At 46.7% G+C, this 25,356-nt stretch overlaps 1 protein-coding gene and 1 long non-coding RNA gene across 4 annotated transcripts in view; one reads left to right on the forward strand and one right to left on the reverse strand.

The window, feature by feature from the left end:
* Positions 1–25,356, reverse strand: part of LOC142772156 (uncharacterized) — a 284,133-nt gene that overhangs the window by 140,187 nt on the left and 118,590 nt on the right. For both annotated transcript variants that reach the window (XM_075874306.1, XM_075874305.1), the window contains exon 6: positions 5,503–5,573. In XM_075874306.1, coding sequence (XP_075730421.1) covers positions 5,503–5,573 — 71 coding nt within the window. The remainder of the gene's footprint in view (positions 1–5,502; positions 5,574–25,356) is intronic.
* LOC142772158 (uncharacterized) overlaps positions 1–25,356 on the forward strand; it is a 93,879-nt gene that overhangs the window by 67,099 nt on the left and 1,424 nt on the right. For both annotated transcript variants that reach the window (XR_012886297.1, XR_012886298.1), the window contains exon 2: positions 24,769–25,041. This is a non-coding gene — a long non-coding RNA (uncharacterized LOC142772158). The remainder of the gene's footprint in view (positions 1–24,768; positions 25,042–25,356) is intronic.

The raw sequence follows: 25,356 nt of genomic DNA on the forward strand, positions 1-25,356 counted from the left end.
ACCATTATTAAGATGATCGAGACCAGGGACTGCATCGAACGAATACGGTTTATTAGAAGAAGCGAAGTAGCACACGCTCGCTCCAGGCAGCAGTCTTCTTTCTTCTTCTTCCGGCGTTTGATGATGATATTTTATAGCTGATATTCACTGTAGCAGCCGTTTCAAGGCTATTTATGCTCCAAGATTAGAATAGCACACTGTGTACTGGTTGGCAGCCATAAGAATTAGAAAAAATAATGGACGTTTCCTGCACATCATTGTTTACCCTTCCATTGGCGTATATGTGTGTCATCATTCAACACGAAATTTTAATTCCAGGGTAATAGACAAAATTAAGGTAGGTTAAGGAAACGAGTTCATGAAGAGTACCTCAGTCAACTGCACTTCACCGATGACATTGCACTGCACAGTAATTCAGGGGACGAATTGAAATTCATGCTTACTGAATTAAACAAACAGAACATAAAAGTAGGTCCTTAAAGTAACCTGCAGAAAACGAAGGTAATATTCAACAACCTTGGAAGAGAACAGCGCTTCGAGAAAGGTAGCAGTGCATTTGACGTTGTAAAAGAGTGCGTTTACTTAGGACCGTAAGTAACTGTGGAGCCGAATCACGAAGAAGAATAAGAATGGAGTGGAGCCCATTCAGAAAGCATACTGAAATCATGACTGGTAGACTGCCACCTTACCTCAAGAGGAAGGTATTTAACAGTTGCATCTTGCCAGTACTTACCTATGGGGAGAAACCTGGAGGCTTACAAAGAGTGTTTGACTTAAAATGAGGACGACCCAGCGAGCGATGGAAATGAAAATGATATGGTTACCTATGGGGCAGAAACCTGGAGGCTTACAAAGAGTGTTCGACTTAAAATGAGGACGACCCAGCGAGCGATGGAAATGAAAATGATAGGGATGACCTTAAGAGATGAGAATAGAACAGAATGGGTCATAAAACAAACTGCAGCTAAGGATATCATAGTTGAAATCAAGAAGAGAAAATTGACTTGGTCTGGGCTTGTAGCACGTAGACAGGATAACGGCTGGTCGTTAAGGGTAACTAACTGGATTCATAGAGAAGGCAAGCGGGCTAGGGGGACACAGAAGGTTGGGTGGGCAGATGAGATTAGGAAGTTAGTGGTTGTGAAATAGCAGCAGCAAGCACTGAGCTGACTGGCGGAACATGGGAGAGGTCTTTGTCCAGCAATGGGCGTAGATAGGCTGATGATGATGATGATGATGATGATGATGATAAAAGTTTTCTAAAGAGTGCCAAGATTGCTGCAAGATATACGGTGGTGTTCACGAGAAATCGGCAACTGTATATGACTTAGTAGTTTGTGAATTTTGGTTAGTAAAGCCAAAAATATCAAGCCTTACTAGCTGCTGGCTGTGGTAAAGAGATGCTGTGAAGGTAGTAAAATATGAAACTAGTAGCGTGGTTGCGTACCACACGAGATAAGTCACCAAGCTACTATACTCCGACCATGGTAACGTGTTTCGCGAACTTTTGCAGTTCCTAATATATCTGATGACATCAGCTTGATGAAGCGCTCATTCTTAGCTCGATAAAGCTGTAAAGATGGCTTTTATACGTTGAGGAATTGTAGAAATGAAATCGCCTTGCCCGTCCATTCCCGGAGTGGGAATGGGCTATTTTTTTCATTCCGCGGAATTGAAAGGAATGGAATTGCGGCAAAGTGCTATCCCCCGAATGGAATTAGAATGAAATGAATTCACCCATTCCACAACACTGATAAAAACCACCATATGATTATGAGAGAAGCCTTAGTAGAGAGTTCCGGAGATTTCTACCACTTGGGATTCTTTAACGTGCATATAAATGTGAGAACACGGCCTACAGCTTTCGCCTCCGTCGAAAATGCAGCCGCTGCAGCCGGGATTCAATACCGCGACCTGCGGGTCAGTAGCCGAGTACCCTAGCTACTAGACCACCACGGCGGGGCCTTCTTTCGGCAGACATGACGATGATACGAATTGGAATGGTCTGATTCTACATTATCAGACCTACAAAGCACTGATAACATTGTCAGCGTTGTCAGGAAGTGCATTTTAGTAAAGACGGTACATTCATATGTTATGGTATAGCTAATCAATATGTCCTGAAAACAAAATAGCTCTTTCAGTAGACTTTCTGATGCAAATCACAAATTAAGGGGAGGAGGTTTTGGTGCACCAAAGGTGCAGTGTCGATTTTTTTGCAGAATAAAAGCAAAATCTACGCACATGCATAATTTGTTACATATTTTTCCTTTAGCGCTGCCATCGTGTAAACTATAGGAATTTGTCGAGCTTTGGTAACAAGACTTGGTAATAAAAATAAATAGAAAGATACTAATAGGAATGTAACTGTCCGATAGGAATCGGTATGAATCTCATAGAGCAAGGAAATACAACCGATGCAGGAAGTCGAAGACTTTAGATTATCACTTGATTGAACACAAGACGTTTGATGAAAGAACACAAGCAAACCCGTGAGCCATCTGCTGATCGCCTCTGAAGGCATACGGTGGTCGCGACCACAGATGACTACACCAGGTCTGTTAAATGGGCCCTGAAATACTTTTTCAAGTAACCATGGAATAGATTTACTGAAAGAGCCTATTACCTCACGACCTCAACCCTGCAAAAATATCTAGAATGCGTCAAGTACGAGCGGAATCACGAAGATTACTCGCAAGCTGGAATCGCATTCCTTCTGCTCTCGCCTCCACGAAAGCCCTGGAATCTAAGCAGAGAGAGATTGCATGGGAAAAGAAAACACGTCAAGCACGTGTCGTGACACTGAAAATTTTTTTTCTTCGAATATGCGGTTAATTCAGTGTGATCACGCGCACACGCGCGGACAAGTCACGGCTTTTCACAGCGATCTATGTAACTACCAAACACACTATGCTCGAATCGGTGAATCTCTGATAGATGGCCTTCTACGAGTGATTTTGGAGCTTGCTCTGTGATTCGTCTAAAGAAGAGAAAGAAATTTTTACGTGACTGATAATTCACTGTGAGTTTCAGGCCGCGTGCTGCGCAATAATAGTTGGCTCGTATGTTTTCCAGAGCCTCTACTACTGATCGGCAGCGTTTTCTGACCATGTTCAAAAGCGTTGGAGGGCCCTTTTAATAATAATAATAATAATAATAATAATAATAATAATAATAATAATAATAATAATAATAATAATAATAATAATAATAATAATAATAATAATAATAATAATAATAATAATGATAATGATAATGATAATGATAATAATGATAATGATAATAATGATAATAATAATAATGATAATAATAATAATGATAATAATCATGATAATAATCATGATAATAATCATGATAATAATAATGATAATAATAATAATAATAATGATAATAATAATAATAATAATGATAATAATAATAATAATAATACCTTTCATTTCTTCAAATAAAACAGTACATGTGACTAGGCCTGCCAAAGCCAATTGGTGGCTTGAGTGGCAGAGCCTGGCAGACAGCAAAAAAACAGACAGCAAATGGAGAGCCGCGTACACGTCTGCATCGTGCGCTGGAGAGGCCGACCTTGCTCGGCGGGGCGACAGCTTGAGACAGAAGCGGGTTCTAGAGTGGTGTGCCCAGGGGCATGCCTGGCTTAACCGATATGCTGACCTGCTTTGCGCGAGTGAAAACGCTGAAAGGTGGTTTTGTTTAACCAAGTATGCGTGCTCACACAGCGCGCTTCCGGCATCTTGATTGCAAAAGATAACGCGTTTCGACTTATAGATGCCAGACTCTGCCCATGTGGCGCTGAGAAAAATGCCGCCATCAGCGCCCCCATCGATGCGCCAGCCATAAATGGGCAGTGCAAAGCAAGCCGTCCGCAAGCGAGCCTGTATAGACCCTCCTCTTTCGTTGACCTTGAGGCACGGTTTCTCAAAAATCAAGGATCTGACAAGCTTGTTACTTCAATCCAATCTCGCTTCAGAACAGTAGGAACCTTTTTAAAACCAACTCTGGGTACAATGCGAAAAAAGTTTCAGTTGTTTCGGCGTACTGCAACTAGCACTTTAAGTGCAAACGAGCGTCGCATGACATCGAGTTACAGGCAAGCACTCTGACGTTCGTTCTGTAGCGCCTAAATGCGCTAAACTTGGGCACACACATGATGCCAAAGTGATGAAGTGCGTACACGAGCAATCTATCTTATGTTCACTGGTACAAAGCTCACTTTATTTGTCAGTAATAGCCCTGGCGGTTTCATCATTGCAGCTGCATTCTCCGTCGATCTCTAGCTTCCTGTGCGTTGAACTGTTTATCACGCATGCTACAATGATCTGTTGACGGTTGTCTGTTTGTATATACTGCAAATGGGGATACATGCATGTCAACTTTCTCGGTGTACAGCGAAATGCGAAACCGAGGCCTCCGAGATAGCTCTCAATAGCGCAGAGAGCAACGGCAAGAAAAAAACAACTTATAGTGGTCACGATAATTTCGCGATTTACCTGTATAGCGTGCATGTTCGCATTTCAGATAAAGCAGGAACTTAGAGCCTTGACAGCCCTCAGACGTATAGCTGGGAAGCTTCAGGTTATCGGGGATCACGGCATGTGCGATGTTTATCGTGCACGCCACCTGTCTACTGCTGCACGGTGCGCACCACATTCAGAAGCTCTGTTAAACTTGATAATCAAATTTACTACGCTTGTCCTTTACCTCCGTGATAACTCACTACGCAACAGTAGCGTCCACCGGGGTCTTTTTTGTAGAGCGCGGGGCTGTTGCGTCTGCTCTTGTTTTCGCCGTTGTCCTGGCGAGTGAACCAAATAACACTTCATGGCGGTTCGGTGACGCGTCTGAATAGCAAAGAAAGACTCATGGCTCTTTTTGTAATAGTTTAATGCTCAAATACACCTAATATTTAGCTCAATCACTGTTTATTACGCTGAAGTTTCACCTAGTTGCGCAGCAAACTGTGCAAAGGTGTTGAAATTTGCACTACTCAAAACTGCGTCGACAGGTGGCGCTGCTGTCCACAAAACTCCAAAATTGGACGTCTATAATATGGACAGTGAGCCGCGGGCTACCATGGCGTGGTAATTCGGGTTCATGTCATGCCTTGTCAGAAGAAGAGGGAGCGATTGCTAGACTATTTCGAGAATTTACAGCGTATGTAGGGTCACCTGCTGCGCTATGTTGTTTCGCTCGCCTGTTCTCAGAATCTTCGACTACCAATCGGCTGCATTTTTTGGCCATGCTGAAAAAGTGTTGCAGAACCGATTTAAGCACTCCTTGGTGTGATAATGTTGAGAATACGACTGCTGATAGTGACGTTAGTTTCTGTAAGAAAGTTACTCTTTAGCTTTATGTATGTTCACAAAATTTGGTACGTAATAGTACAATAGTCTCTTGTCAGTTACTCTGCAAAGAAGTCGTGGTTTTGTACCTCCCTAAACTTTACTTTCAACCTTTATTCTTACAGATGCCAGAACAATTCCTACTTACAGTGGCCGATGCACACCTTGTTTGTGTCGAAGTCAATAACCTTGACTCTCCCACCCGGAATGATCATCATGCTGCACAGAAATGAAAGATGCACAATTTTTGAAGCCAGATGAATAGTAAATGAATGTTACGTGCCAAAAGGATTTATTTGATCTGTATATCTGTAAAGGCCACTCTATAATTTATTACAGCAATGTCATCGTTCAATAAGCCATGTAGTTGGAGCCATGAGGTCAGCCTTGTAGTTGACTAGGTAGTGGAGAACAAGAAATCTGTTTGTTGGCGATTATCAAATTTTTCTCATATTCTATGAAGCCAACCAACCAACCACCAGCCGATCTGCTTGCTCGTATCTGCAAAACCGTTTGTGTCTGCGCTTAGAATTTCCTATTGTACGGTATAGTTAAATCGCTTCATTAGAGAGTGGCATAGAAACAAACTTCGGATCTTCCTAATCTACAACTTCAAGCTTTAACAATGCATGTTATAATGTATCAAAAAGTTCTGTGCGACAAAATAGCCTTGACGTTAGGCTTCCTATCGCACTAAGTCGCTTTGCTGAAGCTCACAGAACAGCGGCTGCAAAAATAGAAGGCCTCATAAATGGCGCTGCGTGCTTAGAAAGTGACGTAAACATTTTTAGCAAGCTTAGAATTGAGAATGCACAAGCCGGATACTTACCAGAAAGGTGGAAGCACCGTGCAGAGCATGGACTCTACAAATGCGCGACCGCGGGTTTTTCTCCGTCCGTCCCAATCAACGCGCTCCCCAGCGAAAAAAAAAAGATGAAATAAAATGCGCCTGCCGTAGCACAGGCGACGTTCAGTCCAAACGTATGGCCGCCGCGTGCAACCTGCTACCTGTCTCTTGCTTCTGTGGTACGACCGCACGTAGTTAGAAAGGTAAACTGTGGAAGCCTTGCGAGCAAGTGCGAAGCATTGTGCGCTTGTGTGCAGTGTTGCCGTTGGTGGCTACTTTGCGCCACATTAGCTACTTCAGGACCTTGTCTGGCTGCGAAGTTTTGAGGTTGGTGCCATAGCTACTTTTTGCTACAATAAACCGACGTTGAAAAAGATTTATAGCCAATTTTCTTCACTGCAGGTAGACAAACAAAAAAGCTTGAAGATAAGCCATTGGTTTAACCTTGTCTGTGCTTAGGCTAATGCGCGCGCATGTCTTGGCCTCTGCAGCACACTCATGCGCACCAGTGCACCACACCGCAAAAAAAAGTCAGTCTCAAAATGAAGCTGGCCTGTTAACGTACTATATCTAGTAAGCAATCGAGGTCTGTGGCTTCAAGAGAAAAACGCCTAATCGTTTAACGTTCCCACTGACCTGTTGGTGGTACCACTAAATTACCTTGTTCGTGGGAATAACTACCTTGCATAAATATAGACAAAAGCACTAAAGTAATACGATATACTTGTTTTGCCATCAGGAATGAATTATGATTTGATGAATTAAATGCGAGAAAATGCAAAAACTTTTTCTGGAACGCTGACATTATGCCTAATTTACTATTGAGCAGCGTTTTCAGAACCGGTTGCTTCTCTATGAGTATTTATAGTCTCACGTATCATGCGATATCAAATGGATGAATGTCTAGTTGACTACAACCGCATTGCTATAATAATTTTCGCAAAATGCCCCTTCCATTTCATGCGTAGCACCGCACCAAATTTTTGCTGTTTGAGCTTATTGCATCAAGTATGCCAGTGAAGCAACCCACTTATTTTACCACCCCACTATGGTTCATCCCTTTGGTGATCAGTATGAGGTCATTGTTTCTTTAAAACCCAAAGCTGCTTTGTGAAAGTTATGAATGTCTGTTGAAAGTCTGTTAATTTTTGTGTTTGTGTTTTGTGCACTCTCTTTAGCATTGTTTTTGGCCTTGTGGTACAGTACGCAACTAACTGTGGATGCGCCTGTTCATTGTGCATCAAAGCACAATGAACAGGCGTTTGTGCACGTTTATTCAGGAAGGCGGTGGTATTCTACGTGGTAGAAAGGGGGCGGCTCCCGGCCAGCTAAGCACGTGTGCATGATTGTGCACTACATCACATAACATCTCCCCTTTTCTCTTTTTTAACAAAAGACAATCGTTACAACTCTGGTTCTGGGCATCTTTGGGGCGGCTGACGCTGGCCTTGGCTTTGGCAGAGTTCTGTAGAATCGGACGGGACGAAGGTATCGTTATCTCGAACGGACGTCAGTGGTGTCACGTGGTCTTCAGGCAAAACAGAAGTTGATCTGAGGTGTCCTCGTGTACGCTGAAGTTGTCGCCCGTCTTCGGTTGCAGGTATGTACGCTCGAGGGGTCTAAGCCGGTTATACGACCGTGGCAAGGGACCACGCCTATGACTGCGTGTTGCCTAATGCTGCGTTTGAGACAGTGCACAGCTCTGGAATGAAACGTGTGTCTCGGTTGTACGACTTTCGTTGTTTACGTCTGATATCTTGAGGACATCGTTGCACACGCTACACGCTGGGGTGGCAGTATTCGTGGCTGTAAGTGGCTGGTTGGTACCGGAAGGAGCGTCCTTGTCAGACGGCCCATAAGCCTCTGCACTGGGGATTTTAGAGATAAGTCCCGAAGAGAGTTTCTTCACTGAAGCAAAGCAGTACAAAATTCAGTAGTGCCAAAACTACACCGTGTAAGGAGCTTCTTAGCTTCCTGCACTGCTCGTTCTGCCATTCCATTCGAGCAAGGGTGCTGTGGACTAGAACGGACGTGTTGCAGACCAATCTTACTGACATAGCCCTTGAACTGTTGATTGCTGAATGGGGGTCCATTGTCCATGTACCTTTGCCTTGGGAAGCCATGTGTTGCAAAAGATGTCCTTGAATGCTGAAATTACCTTGATTGCTGATGTCCACTGCACGGGTCTCATTTCAGAAAAGAAGGAATAAAAATCGACAACAACCACGTATTCAGCACCGTCAGCATGCCAAATATCAGCTCCTACAGTGGGAACCTCGTGACCTCACAGCAGTAGTCTCGCATTTCTTGGTTTGCATTTTCGGGAGGTTTGATAACTTGGGGCTGTTTCCTCAATATCAGTGCTTATACACGGCCAGAAGATTAGGTCACGAGCACGTGCTTTCATTTGTTCTACTCACATATGCGTAGCATCAAGATAACAAAGTACCTCGCCACGCAGTCTGGCCGGGGGATGAGGCAATTGCTCCGTAACACGACATCATCTTGAGTATACAGCTAGTCACGAAAACTCCAATCGCTCTGTAGTTCAAGAATGACGTCAGCCTTGTCGTGTGACCACTCTGTGATTGTATACTGATGAAGTTGCAGCATGCTGGGATCATGGTCTGTCTCCTTCAAAACTTGATCCAGACGTCTGTCTGAAACTTGAAGACACGCAATAGCGTTAAAATGTAAATGGGTGGGCTCTTCAAGTTGCGTTTCACTTGGAAAACGCGATAGCGCATTAGCAATGAAGAGATGTGTGACCGGTCTGTACTTCATACTTATGTGGTATTTCCGCAAGTTCAGACGCGTACGCTGTAGGCGGAGAAGGCACTGGTAAATCGGCTTTTTAAAAGCAATTCGAGCGGCTTGCGATCTCATTCCACGATGACCTCTGGTTGTACAAAGATTGATTGATTGATTTGTGGGGTTTAACGTCCCAAAACCACCATATGTATATGAGAGACGCCGTAGTGGAGGGCTCCGAAAATATCGACCACCTGGGGTTCTTTAACGTGCACCCAAATCTGAGTACACGGGCCTGGGTTGTACAAAGATGTATTCTTGGAATTTTTCGCAGTCATGAACGATTGCAAGCATCTCTTTCTCAATTTGTGCGCATATCTGCTGTGCATTTGTTAGTGAATTGGACGAGTAAACTATCGGGTGCCTATCTTACATAATAACGGCACCGATTACACTTAGGCTGGCGTCTACTGTAAGGATGATTGTATGGTTTCTCTTTCTGGCAGCACACTAATACGGAAGCCTTTGCTAGTGCCTCATGCACGGCTTCAAAGCTGGCCTGATGTTTGTATTCTCAAACCCATGTAATGTTTTTCTCAAGAGGCCTCGGAATGAAGCTGTGAGTGTTGACATGTTTGGAATGAAGCGGGAGACGAAATTCACCATACGCAAGAACGTCTGTAGATCTTTACGGTTACCAGACACCGGCACGTGAAGGACGTCTTGCAGCCTCCATGCCTCCAGGCTTGACCCCTCTCGCGTTAGCACGTGTCCGAGATACTTCGGAGATTCCTGCAAGAAGTGGCATTTTTTTGTTTTGTTTCAAGTTGTGCTCTTGGAAGTTTGGCAGCACGCTGACCAGGTGTTTGTCATGCTCTTTTTACCTCGACACAAACAAGAATATCGTCCATAACGACTGTAGCCCCTTCAAGAACCTACAAACTTTGTGCACGGCACGCTGGGATATTTCTCGGCCCGACGAAATACCAAACGGCATGCGTAAGAACCTATAGCGGCCAAACGGAGGGCTCCTGGTTAATAGTTTTGAACTTTCCTTGTCCAGAGTTATCTGCCACAATACGATGGCACCATCCTAAGTGGAAAAGTACTGCGCTCAGTTCACAGACGGCGCAACATCTTCTAGTGTTGGCATAGTACAATGCTCTCTAAGCAGCGCTTTGGTCAAATGCAATCGATCAAGAGATATCCGTACCTTGTGATTATTTATCACGATAACAATGTTACTTGACTACTCTGTGGGTTTTGTCCCTTTGACAATCACTCCGGTTACTTCAATGCCATCAAGTTCCACCTTTACACTGTCCTCGACTGCATACGGGATCGGGCGTGCCAATTTCACCACTCCTCGGGAGCCCGGTTTTAGCTTCAGACATGATATGACGCTCTTGAGCTCGCCCAGTCTGGTGGAAACGTCTTCGTAAAGCCTAACTACGTCGTTGGTGTCTTGTTCTAGTGAAAAAATATGACGAACTAAGCCAAGTTTCTCGGTGACAAAGCCGCTCAGGGACGCGGATACGTCGTCAGCCAAGACGAAGACTTCCATTTCAAACGTTCCCCAAGATCCGATCACCTGAAGGCAAATGCGCCTTGTTGAATGTTTCAGAAATAAACAAAAACGTTTTCAGAACAATGTCACCATTTGAGGCTGTTTTTTCGTTATTCTTTCTAGTTGGCTAAGCGATATGACTGAGCCATTCGCGCCTGTCCAGTCCAGTGATAATCTTTCTGGCTGTTATGTGACAATGCTTCCAGCGAAAAGTCTTCTGCCTACCTGCCCGCATGCATTGGCTTCCGGCGATGCAACATTTCGCTCTTTGGCACGCTTTGCGCACGTGCGTCCTTTTGCTAGGAATGATTCGCGGGCTTTGTGTAACTTCGCACATTTGCCACAGTACCGACTCACTTTGGAAATAGCAATAACTTTCTACCTGACTGTGCTTGCTTGAATAAATTTCTTCACTTTGATCTTTTTCTTACTCACGAGCTCGGCGCACTTCGCCGGTTTTGGCAAAAGAGAACTTTTCCGATAGAAGTTTCTCTTGTTTCTTGTGTCGCATTCCCAAAACCATTTTGCTTCTTAGCATGCGTTCTTCCAACTTACTGAATTCACAGCTTTTTGCGAGCATACACAGCTCAATTAACCAGTCGGTAAATTGCTCGTTTCATCTCTAATCGCGCTTTCCAAACTGGACTTCGCAGTACGCTAGGTATAGTGCTGGTTTATAAAACGCTTAGAACTTTCTCTTCAGTACTTAAATATCACTTTTTTCTTCTCCTGCTTCAAATACAAAAGTGCTGTATGTTTTTCGCGCGTCCTCTCAAATACTGATAAAAAAGCGGCTAGTACCTATTACAGCCGATGGTTCAGGTAAGTAGCAGTCATGAAGATTTTGAAGTTTTGCCTGCAGTGGTCTAAGGTACTCAGCTTCTGACTCGCAGGTCACGGGATCGAATCCCGGCTGTGGCGGCTGCATTTTAGACGGAGGAGAAATTGCTGTAGGCCCGTGTGCTCAGACTTGGGTGCACGTGAAACAACCCCAGGTGGTCAAAATTTCTGGAGCCCTCCAATGCGGCGTCTCTCCTACTCATATAATGATTTTGAGACGTTAATTCTTACACATAAATCAACTGAACTCTTGCCTACAAGCCTTCATGTTCTTCCAAACGTCCTTTTATGTGTCCAGGGTCCTCAGGGTTGGTAGCAGCGTAGTGACCAGAGTGGCTGGCTTGAAGTGGGAGGGTTGCTCGTTGTTCGCCATGGTGCGGATCCACTGAGACTCGTAGCCTGTCGAGTGGCTTGGCTGCGAGATAACTCTTCACCCATTATTAGCATTGTCGATTGCTAGCATCCTACTTTTTACACCATGTGGTTGCGCCTGAGCAATGTGCATAAAAGAATGACTTTTATTCAGGAAGGCGGTGGTTATATACATGGTACAAAGGGGGCGGCTTCAGGCTGGCTTAGAGCGTGGGCACAATTGTGCACTACGTGACATAACACTAACCAATCAACCAACCATCTAGCAAACAAACTAACTAACCATGGCCGCTGGTGTAGTCCGTTGCCAAATTCACCTCGCGCCCGCGATGACACCAAAACTTCTCCCATGAGAAACACTTTCAGACGCATTGCTACGCGCGCCAGTAGGCCGTAAATAACGCGTTTAGTAGTTGAACATCGCAGGTTGGATTTTGAATCGTTCTTAGAAGTACCTATTACACCACATATGCGAACAGTTTGCCATAAGAGGGTCACCTTTCGTCGAGTGTAGGCCTCTATACTCTACGTGAATGTTGCTCGTTTGACGCACTTGAAAGGCTAAGGGGCACTGATTACGTTTATGGGAGGCAATCGCTGGGCAGAATTCGAGAGCTGACGCATCGGAAACGCATAGCAAGCGGTTACGCAATGCAAATGTATGCGCTTTTAGTGCATCAAGAACACTGGGTGTGGTCCGAAGACTGAGTTATAATCAAGAGTTCACAACACAAACAAAATGTATTCTCAGTAAAGCTTCACACAAACTTGCGCACTCGGCAGTTATCAATTACAACTTACTAAATCACTGAGAGGGTATTTAAAACGACAGGAACAAGCTAACCGCATCACAACTGCAATCTCACGCGTTACAAGCTGTGCAAGAACATAGCGGCCTTGAATATACGTCTTGCGTACTCCACACTTCCATACTCCCCAATTCTTCGAACCTTACTAGAATATTTCTCTTCAAGGAAACACTGAAACAACCTCCAGCACTGGCCGTCTTTCCAGCGACACTCTTCAGCAAAGTACTCCAGCAGCGTCTTAACTCTATTCTTCAACATCGACTCACTGCACTACGCGACTCCCTCAAAACGCTACTACATTACAACTTCTTGGCCGAGTTCACTACCCGTCTTACCCTCCATCACCTCTAGTTTGGATCCTTCCCGGTTTCGCGAACATTCCAAGTTCTACGCATAGCACGAAGCAAAGTGACAGCCAGAGAAATGGGTTTCGTCTCGCCGATTCATCTGCGAAAACGGTCCCCCCCTTAAGAGGCCCCGCTGGCTAGAAGAGGAGGTGGGAGCAACGCACCCTGCAAGAAACGGCGGAGAGTGTTGCACTTGTTCATAACAACGAGAGGTGGCGCACGCGTAGCTTCTTAGATCACTTTGTCCCGTCAGAAGCGTCGTAGCACGCGTACAGCGTGCGTACGGTGTGTGCCTCCATTGCTACGTTTGCTCTGTAGTGGGTGAAATTTTGAATCATGGTCACGGCGTGAATAATAATGACCAAGCCTAGGAAGCCTGCGACGAATGAGCCTGCAGAGATGGAAGACTCGTTCACTCACTGCTTCAGCTTCAACAAACTGAGAACAAATAGCGTAATGAGCTTGATTTCAGCGCCAAAAAATAATATGACTTCTGGTGGCTTCGAACAACATTCCACAGCTTTAACTAACAGCCTGATTAAGTTTTATGTAACAGCAAGACTGCATTTAAAAGCAAAGTCTGAAAACGAGGCACGAGAAAGCAAGTGGCGTCAGCGAATGCGCCACATAAAACTTCGTCACGTTACTTAGGTTCATTACAAATTTGAACTTGGATTCCTTTTTATTGTTTTAAAAATGCCTTTCGCATGACATTTACGGTGTACAAGAATAAACACGTGGTTTTCAAGATTTTTCACGCAGTCTGTGTCACTCGATACGAAAAAAATGCACGAAGCATGAAGCTTCAATCTGATAGATAAAACGTAAACAACTGAAAAGTTAGTAATATGATATACTGTTCCTCAAACTGCATAGTATTTAAAAGGTTCACGTGAATCATGTCCTTTCGTAATTGAGAGCTTTTACTGACTCCTGCGCCTATGTTTGAGGTGGCACATATAAATTAACACAAAGTGCAATCATGAAGTGTGCTGCCCTCTGCGTTTACGTGGCAGGAGATATAGCTCATTGTTTTGGTCTCGCCAAACTCTGTAAAACGTTTACCGCATCTATCAGGGTGCGCAGCGATATTCCACATGAAAAACGAGGGACTCTTAAGGTCCGCTCTAAGAGTAGAACACGATAGTGACATCCTGTGCTTAATGCGTACTTCAACCACTTTGTGAATATTATGGAGTCTTGGTTTGGAAGACCTTTATTAGGCCCGAAGAACCGGCAGCCGACAGCTGAGATGATCGGACCAAGATGATGATGATACGCGACAACGATGGGGATGCATGAGCCACACATGATAATGATGATAATGTACCGATGAAGAGGATGCGTATACTAAATGCCCACATCAATTCCCCCCACGTGAAAGCGGCCAGCCTGGCCGCGGCAAGTCAAGGGGACAAAGAACGTCGCATGAAGGGCTTCATACGGGAGACATGGACGACCTCTGTAGTTCGATAACGGCGATCTGCTGGGGCTACAAGTGGCGTCACGCGATAATTCACTGGTGAAGTCTCTTCCAGAACTGTGTACGGTCCAATAAACCGAGGCTGAAATTTGTCGCACAAACCAGGTGCGCGAACAGGCGTCAAAAGGAGCACTTCGTCTCCAGGTTGGAAGAATACATCACGATGCGATTCATCATAAACTAGCTTTCTGTCTTCCTGGCGGGCTTCAGTGTTTGTACGAGCTCGTTGGCGGCACTGTGCGAGTCGTGAAACGTATTCCTCTGAAGAGGATGGAGATGAATTCACTTGGCAGGTAAAGAAGGAGACGTCCAGGAAAGTAGTAGGGGAGCGTCCATAAACTAGGTAAAATGGCGAGTAGCCGGTTGTTCGCTGAATGGCCGTATTGTAGGCGAAAGTGACGAATGGGAGAACAACGTCCCAGTTTTTGTGGTCTGGTTGAATATAGGCGGCGATCATGTCAGCAAGAGTGCGGTGGAATCGCTCAGTGAGGCCGTTAGTCTGGGGATGATAACTAGAGGCAGTCTTGTGAGTTGTGCCGGAGGCCTGAAGAAGTTCGTTCACTAGTTGTGAAAGGAAGGCCCTTCCACGGTCACTGAGCAACACACGTGGAGCACCATGACGCAGTATAATGGCTCGGAGGATGAAATCGGCAATCTCAGAAGCTGAACCTGTAGTAACGGATGCCGTCTCGGCGTAGCGCGTCAAATGGTCAATGGCTGTTACTATCCACCGGTTTCCAGCAGCACTGACTGGGAGGGGGCCATAAAGATCGACGCCTACAACTTCGAATGGTGTGGCTGGGCACGGAAGAGGCTGTAGTTTACCGGCGGGAGCAGATGTTGGTAGTTTTCTACATTGGCAGGTAGTGCAGGACCCGACGTACCGAGCTACGCTAGTGGTAATGCCTGGCCAATAAAACCGACTTCGAAGGCGATCGTAGGTTTTATGGTAACCAAGGTGACCAGCAGTCGGATGGTCATGAAGTGCCCTGAGGACTTCGGACCGAAGCGATCGGGGTAGAACGGGAACCCAGCGCTGACCGTCAGGATGGTAAATTTTGCGGTACAGCACCGAGTTGTCCAGCTTAAATTGCGAGAGCTGGCGACGGAGCCTTGCATTAGGTGGACGGGAACTGCCAGTGAGGTAGTCTATAATACGTCGACAGTATGGGTCAGCCAACTGTCGAGAAGGAAAATCGTGCGGGTCGTCCGAAGGCAGCTGGTCCATAGAGGCGAGAGAGGAAACCGCCGTAGACGTGGACTCCGAGGGCGTGTTGTGCAAATTGACGGCTGAAACCCCGAGTGGAGTCGCTGGTAGTGGGCAGCGAGAAAGAGCATCGGCGTCACTATGCTTCCTGCCACACTTGTACACGATCTCAAAATCATATTCTTGGAGGCGTAGAATCCAGCGTCCGAGGCGTCCCGACAAGTTCTTGAGTGTCGAAAGCCAACATAAAGCATGGTGGTCGGTCACAATGGTGAAATGGCGGCCATGCAGGTATGGACGAAATTTCTGTACTGACCAAACGATGGCGAGGCACTCCTGCTCGGTGATCGTGTAGTTCCTCTCGGCTGCGGAGAGGACGCGGCTGGCGTATGCAACGACTCGCTCTCGCGAAGAGTTGTCGCGTTGCAGGAGCACGGCTCCTAAACCGCGGCCGCTAGCGTCTGTGTGCAGGAAGGTCGGTGCATCATCGTGAAAATGAGCAAGTACAGGGTCGGTCGTGAGGGCACTCTCAAACCTGTCAAAAGCTGATTCACATTCCTGAGACCACTGAAAGGGCATACCGGAAGCAAGTAGCTTATGAAGTGGTGCGGCTATGGAGGCAAAGTTTTGTATGAATCGCCGAAAGTAAGAGGCGAGACCAAGGAAACTTCGCAAATCTTTTGGTTTGTCAGGGCGAGGGAAGCGAAGCACTGCAGCAGTTTTATCAGGGTCTGGGCGAATTCCGTCCTTGCTCACAATATGACCGAGTACCTTGATAGATCTGCTGGCGAAATGGCACTTTTTGGTGTTAATTTGAAGACCAGCGCCCGCAAGACAAGTCAGGACCTCGTCCAAGCGTTGCAGATGTTGAGAAAACGTCGATGAAAAGACAACAATGTCATCGAGGTAACATAGGCAAGTCTTCCATTTCAGGCCACGCAGCACGGTGTCAATCATGCGCTCAAAAGTTGCGGGCGCATTGCATAGACCGAACGGCATAACATTGAATTCGTATAGGCCGTCCGGCGTTGCAAACGCAGTTTTTTCTTTATCATCTTCGTGCATGGGGATTTGCCAATAGCCTGAACGCAAGTCGAGGCTCGAAAAGTATTCAGCACCCTGTAAGGAATCTAGGGCGTCGTCGATGCGTGGCATGGGGTATACGTCCTTTCTAGTGATCTTATTGAGTGCTCGGTAATCGACGCAAAATCGTACGGAACCGTCTTTTTTACGCACCAAAACCACTGGAGACGACCAAGGACTGGTTGAGGGTCGGATTATCTCCCGTTGCAGCATATCGTCTACGTTTTCCTCAATGATTTTTCGTTCGGCTAGGGAGACGCGGTACGGATGACGATGCACAATGGATGTTCCGTCGGTCTGAATACGATGTGCTGTAGCAGTTGTCTGACCCAGGCTGGATGAATGAACGTCAAAAGAGTTTGCATGCTTTTGCAACAAATCAAGCAGCTGCTGCTTCTGCAAGTCTGTCAAGTCCTTGTTGATGGCTGCTGTAAAGGCCGAGGAAGCAGCATGATCTCCAGGATGGCCTTTAGAGGAGGCAGGGGTAAGAGGCACGACGCACACAGGCTCCAAATCGGCAACGCAGGCGACAGTAGTGCCCCGCGGCAGTAAAATTTTATCTGGTGTGGTGTTCGTAGCAGCGAGGACAGCTGATCCATCGTTGAAGCGAGCCACACCTGATGCCAGAGCTATGCCTTTATTAAGGCAATACGGTGACGGAGTGACCAAAATGTCACCAGAGTCGACGTCGTTGGACAAAACTGTCACTAATTGATGTTCGTTTGGTGGTAACTCGATGTCTACTGCAGCGATGAGTCGAAGTGGCCTGTAGGTTTCGTCGTTGAGCAAGTGGTCCGTGTCAGTAAGATGGACGACACGTTGTGCACAGCAAATAGCCGCAGAAGCAGAGGAAAGAAAGTCCCAGCCTAAAATGAGTTCATGGGAGCACGGGGATAGCACAGCAAATTCTATATGATGAAGAATTTCGTCGATTAGTACACGGGCAGTACAGAGAGCGGAAGGGCGAATCATTGTTCCCTGGGCTGTAACCAGTGTCGGTCCATCATAAGGCGTCGTGACTTTTCGAAGACGGGCACACAAATCAGCACGAATAACAGAAAACGCAGCCCCAGTGTCCACCAAAGCATCAACGTCCACTCCCTCAACTGTGACCGCAATCATATTGTAGGGGCGCGCTGGAGGAATTGGAGTCTTGTGTTGGAATGCAGTTTGTCCTCCAAAAACTGCACCGCTTAGTTTTCCGGACGCCGATCAGAAGTAAGGGAAGCGGGCTGAAGAGGAGAAGAAGAGCGACGGTAAGGCGACGGTGAACGGCGTCGGGTTGATCGGTGACTACTGCGCAGTTCACCCGATGCTGGCGGAGATGGAGACCGACGCGGCGGTGACGAATAACGGCGACCCTGGTACAAGGCTCCTGCGGTATAGTCCCGTTCGCGTATGTCATACCCTCGGCGCTCGTCTTGCTGGCGGTTGCGGCAAAAGCGTGCAATGTGACCACGATAGCCGCAATAATAGCACGTAGGCCGAGTCGATCGATGAGGAGGGTAGTAGCTTGCGCTAACTGCACCAGGAGAGAGAGAAGTCAGAGGGACAGGTGACGGCTCACGCGGTGGTGATGAAAAGCTCGTGGGAAAGCTTGTGGGAGGGGCGGCAGCAACCGACGCGTACGTTCGTGGCGGGGACGTCGAGCTGACGGTGCCTGGTGGTGCGGCGGCGGTGTGCGGTAACGATGGTAGAGTACGAGAGACAATGGGCTGCAGGTTGGCCATTTGGGTCATGGACGTGAGCTCTTCCCTGATGACATCCCGCAATGACGTTGAAGAAGGCTGAATTGTAGATACTGATGGTAGTGTGAATCCCATTGATTCTAATTCTTCGCGTATTATCACCCTTATCGTTTCTCGTAGGTTTGGATCAGTCGTAGTACGGGCCGCGTCACTGTCCGGTTGTAGGCGCATCGATTCAAGTTCTTCGAGGCGCTGACAGGTTGTCGCAACGTCAGCAACGGTAGCCGGATTCTGGATTGCAAGGGCATTGAATGCGACGGGTCCAATGCCCTTAAGAAGCTGGCGTACCTTGTCTGACTCTGTCATTGGGGTGTCAACCCGGCGGCAAAGTGAAAGGACATCCTCGATGTAGGATGTATACGACTCCCCGATGTGCTGTTTCCGAGTCGCAAGAGCTTTCCTTGCGAGAGCTGAACGGACAGCCGGTGTGCCAAAGACATGGCGAAGCTGATCTTTGAAGGCTGACCAGTCGGGGATGTCCATGAAGTGGTTGAGGAACCACGTCTTCGCGACACCCGTGAGGTAGAATGACACGTAAGCGAGTTTGTAGGTGTTATCCCACCGGTTAGCAGCGCCGACCCGTTCGAAATCGTCCAGCCATTCCTCCACATCTTCCCCGCGCATACCAGCGAAGGGATGGGGCTCACGCTGGAGGCTGTTAATGACGTGAAAAGGCGCGGCACGCGGTGGCGGAGTGGGAACGGCTGCAGCACCGACCTCTTCTTGGTGCGACATATTTCCGGACACCTGGCCCAAGCGGCGACCTGAACGTAGCTCCAGGGGGTAGAGTGGTCGAGAGGATGGCGGGGGATCCAACAGCACGCTCCACCACGTATGGAGTCTTGGTTTGGAAGACCTGTATTAGGCCCGAAGAACCGGCAGCCGACAGCTGAGATGATCGGACCAAGATGATGATGATACGCGACAACGATGGGGATGCATGAGCCACACATGATAATGATGATAATGTACCGATGAAGAGGATGCGTATACTAAATGCCCACAATATTTTTATTAAATGATCTTATGCGTAAAAGCAGTGCAGAGGAAACTTGGGATAGTCGAAAATCGGATGTATGCGCTAAGGGACAAAGAAGGCAAAATAATTACCAATATAGATAGGATAGTTAAAATAGCGGAGGAGTTTTATAGAGATCAGTACAGTAGCCGGATAACCACAATCTTAATACTATAAGAACTAGCAGTAATCCAGATGCCACCCCACCAGTAATAATAGAATACGTCATAAAAGCCTTGGAGAGCATGCAAAGAGGCAAAGCTGCTGGTGAGGGTCAGGTAACATCAGATCTTCTGAAAGATAGAGGACAGATTGTGTTGGAAAAACTAGCCATCCTATCTACGAGGTGTCTCCTTACGGGAAGAGTACCAGAGTCTTGGAAGAATGCTAACATCATCTTAATACATAAGAAAGGAGATGACAAGGACATGAAGAATTACAGGCCGATCAGCTTGCACTCCGTAGTATGCAAGCTATTTACAAAGATAATTGCAAACAGAGTTAAAAAACATTACAATTCAATCAACCAAAGGAAGAAGCAAGATTTCGAACAGGCTGCTCAACAATCGATCACATTCATACTATCAATCAGGTAATAGAAAAATGCCCAGAGTATAGTCAACCACTATACATAGCCTTCATAGATTACGAGAAGGTGTTTGATTCAGTAGAAATATCAGCAGTCATGCAGACATTGTGGAATCAGGTCGTCGATGAAGCATATATAAACATCCTGGAAGAAATATACAGGGGATCAACTGCTACCATAGTACTCCATAAAGAAAGTAACATAATACCAATCAAGAAGGGTGCAAGGCAGGGGGATACAATCTACACAATGCCATTTACCGTGTGTTTACAGGAGGTTTTCAGAGGCCTAGAATGAGAACAGTTAAACATAAGAGTTAAATGGAGAGTACTTTAGTAACCTGCGCTTCGCCGATGACATTGTATTGCTCAGTAACTCAGGGGACGAATTGCAACTCATGATTACGGAGTTAGAGAAGGAGAGCAGAAAGATGGGTCTTAAAATTAATCTGCAGAAAACAAAAGTAATGTGCAATAACCTCGGAAGAGTGCAGCGCTTTGAGATAGGTAATAGTCCACTTCAAGTTGTAAAAGACTATGTCTACTTCGGGCAGGTAATAACCGCAGAGCCGAACCATGAGATTGAAGTAAATAGAAGAATAAGAATGGGGTCGAGCACGGGGGTTAATGATATCATAGTTGAAATAAAGAAGAGGAAATTGACATGGGACATGGGAAATGAACATGGGTCTTGTAGCGCGTAGACAGAATAACCGCTGGTCATTAAGGGTAACTAACTGGATTCCAAAAGAAGGCAAGCGGGTTCGGGGGAGACAGTAGGTTAGGTGGGCAGATGAGATGAAGAAGTTAGCGGGTATAAATTGGCGCCAGCAAGCTGCACAGGACCGAGTTAACTGGCCGAACATGAGAGAGGCCTTTGTCCTGCAGTGGACGTAGTCAGGCTGATGATGATGATGATGATGCAAGAAGTTTAGATTGTAGATTACTACAATAATCGTTAAAGTTGAAAGTGGCCTGCGTTAGTGAAACTTTCGCATATGGCTGCAGTCTGAATAATGGGATCATGTTTTAAACAATGACCACTTACGCGTATGAAATCAGTGCTTATTTGTTGTGCAGGCTCTACGTGTACTTATGGAAATACGCGCAGTGAAGAGTGTGCCTTTTCTAATAGATGACCGGCTTCAAGTCACAAAGTTCTTATGATAGTGATTGATTGATATGTGGGGTTTAACGTCCCAAAACTACCATATGGTAACGTGAGACGCCGCAGTGGAGAGCTTCGGGAATTTCGACCAGCTGGGGTTCTTCAACAAGCCCCCTAATCTGAGCACACGGGCCTACAGCATTTCCGCCTCCATCAGAAATGCAGCCGCCGCAGCCGGGATTCGATCCCGCGACCTGCGAGTCAGCCGCCCAGTACCTTAGCCACTAGACCACCGCGGCAGGGCCCTTATGAGAATCAAATTCTGACGCCCAATTGTAATGCACGCTTGTACCACGTAATATTACTGTGCTACTAGATTTTGCATTGTGAAGCCTGACATGTACAGGACGCCTGTGTTCATAAAGCGTGAACGTTATTTTCACTAATAGACCCTTTTCAAAATTCAGCGCTAGTTATCGAACGAAACCGAAAACATATTTTTCCCGTCATGTTGTTGACCCCCGGTACGCTCATTGGACTATCGTCCTAACGCGGTACACGTCCAGCAGGAACGCAAGTGTTGTCCATGTGTGCTGCAGGGAAGACTCATCCACGTCACTAGGACACATAGCCCACCATCTCGCACGAGTGAACAAGATATGGCGGAAGAGTCTTGTCCAGACTGCGTTTTTTAAAGGTTCTATTATAAGCAGACGCATGGCTGTGTGTAGAACGCCTACTTGCAACCCAAACGGCCTGAGTGCAACCCTCACTGGGATCCGGAAGTTTTTATTATTTATTTTTTTCACCTTTCTCGATTTTTCGGTCGCGACCAAGATGATTATTTTTCGCTCACCGGCGCCGACGCAGACTCCAACGCGTACATCATTGTCGCAACTTCTGCGAAATGAACTGTTTAATGCTATCAGGATAAAATTTGGTGGTTTAAAAGCTCTCAAGTGTCCTATCATCTTGATCGCCGCGCGCCTGGAAGCAGTGGCCGCAGGGAATCCGCCGTGGCCGGCTCATCTAAGCTGCGATGGCAGAGCCGCCGCTGCTGACATATTATGCTAGTGCACCACGCCGGCGCTCTTGCTCCCACCTCCCCCTCTAGCCACCATAGCTCCACATTGGTGTCTTGATTTTTCCCGATAGGCATGATACTCTGCCCAGGCAGCGATGCGAAAAATGTCGCCACTAGTGCCCTCGTGGCCGCACTGGCCATAACTGGGTAGTGTGAAGAGGGCCATCCGCATGTGAACGTACTTAGGCCCCCCTATTTAGTTCGGGTTTGGCGCGGTTTCCTGAAAATGAAGGACCTAGTATGCTTCTTTCGTCAACCCAACCGCGCTTGAGTAAGAAGCTCATCAAAGTGAAGTGCGGGTGCAATGGAAAAAATGTTTACGTTATTTTGGCGTGCTGCAACTTGCAATTCAAAAGCACGCGGCAACCACATGACATGAAATTCGAGGCAAGCACTGTGACGTGCTGTTTTTGATTGATATGTAGGGTTTAACGTCCCAAAACCACCATATGATTATGAGAGACGCCGTAGTGGAGGGCTCCGGAAATTTAGACCACCTGGGGTTCTTTAACGTGCACCCAAATCTGAGCACACGGGCCTACAACATTTCCGCCTCCATCGGAAATGCAGCCGCCGCAGCCGGGATTCGAACCCGCGCCCTGCGGGTCAGCAGCCGAGTACCTTAGCCACTAGACCACCGCGGCGGGGCTGTGACGTGCTGTCTCCCACACCTAAATGAGTTAAATTTTGGCATACATTTGATGCCATAGCGATGAAGTGCATACACGAGCAATGTATCTTACGATCATTGGTGCGAAGCTCGCTATAATCGGCACGAATAGCCCAAGCCATTTTCATTTTTGCAGGTCCATTCTCCATCCATCTCTCGCTTCATGTGTTATGAACGTTTTTACTAGGCACCCTAAATTGTTCTGTTGGCAGTTATCTTATGTTTGTATATACCTTGAATAGGGATACATGCGTGTCGTCTCAGTGAACAACGAAAGGCTAAACCGAGGCCCCCGAGATAGCTCCAGCAATCGCGGAAACCAACGACAAGAAAAACTTGATTGTGGTCACGACCAACACTATGATTTACGTGTATCACGAACGTGTTTGCCTTTGCTAGGTTAAGCCGGGACACAGATCCTTTAGCGCCTACGAGCGCGATGATGCGTGGTGGCGACCACTTCAAATTATCGGTGGTCGCGTCGTGTGCGATGCTCATCACGCGTGTCACCAGTCTACTGTTGCATGGCGCGCACCATGGTCAGAGGCTCTGTTGAGCTTCTTAATAAAAGTTACTACGGCTATCCGTCAAAGACACTCATAACAACAACAGAGGACCTACATTATTACACTTTCTCATGCGGCCGGCTGTAGAAAATGCTAGTAATTGGCTTACCCAGCGCGTTGGCGACTGCCCGTATCTAGTGTTCTCGCCTTCTGACTTCGCGACAACTACGGAAATCGGTAAAACTCAAATGCTTTACGTTCGTGGCGATGCCCAATGAAACAGTAGCATCGACTGAGGTCTTTTTTGTAGAACGCGGAACTGTTGCGTCTGCTCTTGTTTTCGCCTTCGTTCTGGCGAATGAACCAGCAAGCACTTCATGGTGGTTCAGTGACATATCAGATTAGTGGAGAGATATTCTTATCTTTTTTTAAGTGTTCAGTGCGCAAACACAGCCAATATTTTACCCAATCATCGTTTCGCATGAAGCAAGCTACGCCCCACACACAATCACGTACAAAAAAAAAAAGCACGAGAAAGCACAAGAAAAAGCACATGGCCATGCACAAATTCTCATGCAACCACATTGTTACAGAAGTGTCGTCCACTTTGATGGCGGGAACGTCAGCGTCTTCACGAAAAAAAAAAGCGGCTGCAACTTTCAACTCAGCGGAGATGCGCTCGCCTATTGGCTGCGACGCGACACAACAGGCCGCACCTTCTTTTTTTATCCAACGACCGTGAACTAACTAACCGACTGCTGCTGCTACGTAGCACCAATGCAGATGCCCGGAGCCCAGAAGCTGTCCAGCACTGACTGATATATCCAGCGCACTCCACGAAAACTTCACTGCCGTAATGAAAGGTGTACCGCTATCGTTCCTGCACTTCTGTAGCTGAAGATGACGTAACACCTCGTTGACAGTATTCGGCAAACTTTCTGTAAATAATATAAACGTAAGCACCTGCCTTTCACGAGCAGTGCGGCCCGACTGTTTGTTTTCGGGTTCACTCTGCGAGCTAAAGTGGGTCACTTTCCAATAGTCCACGCGTTCGCACTATTTGTGCCTATAAATGCCTAAAATTGATTGCGAAGAAGTTTTTTGCGCGCACTATATTCAAACCTTATAAAAAATCATCAAAAAGTAGGCTTTGGTGGCGTTGCGTTTGCCGTCACCGGCGGTACGATGTCGTCGTTTTGATGGTGGCGACGCCTCACAGCGCGGACGCGAAGCTCGAAACATGCCACTGGCCTGCCGAGAGCCAGATGGACGGGCAGACAGGTAGACGGACGGACAGACGATTTATGGTTTAACAATAAGATCCTCGGCCCACTCATCATCATTCAATTCGTGGATATGCTGTGATTGTTCTTTCGCTTCATGCAGGCCGGGCCAACAGTGTGGCAGCCTTTCTGACCCTCGGTGGCGAGCACCGCGATGGGGAAGAAGAGTGCACCCCGCCCACCTCTGAAATTACACTGTTTACATGCGATTGGGACGGCTGCAGACAAACCCACCGACGCACCATTTCGGAGGCCGTGCAGAGCTGAAATATATACGTAGCCACGCTGTTCATCAACAAGCAGCAAAAACCATCGACTCCATCGTGCACCTCGCTTACCCTGGCAGCCATTCTAGCCGTACAACAATGTAATCATGGTATGTTGAATCACGCATATATGCTCTATCGTTTCAATAGGTAGGTGGTGCCAGAGCTGTCGCATAACAGCAAGACGGCTGTTGAGTAGAATGTGTCTACCGGGTGGTTTTCTTAAAAGTGAGAACACGAATTAATTGCGAGAAGCCAACCAAAACGCACTCGTAACTCCAGTGAAGGAACACGTGCAAAGGAAAATAGCCATGGTAGAAAAAACAAAAAATCACAAAAATTACGCCATTTCCCACTAAATGGAACCACGAGTATCATACGAAGCAGTGCATGGGTCGACTGCAAGTTTCGTTCATCACTGGCAC

Source organism: Rhipicephalus microplus, chromosome 9 (genome assembly GCF_043290135.1).
Source record: "Rhipicephalus microplus isolate Deutch F79 chromosome 9, USDA_Rmic, whole genome shotgun sequence".
Classification (NCBI taxonomy): domain Eukaryota; kingdom Metazoa; phylum Arthropoda; class Arachnida; order Ixodida; family Ixodidae; genus Rhipicephalus; species Rhipicephalus microplus.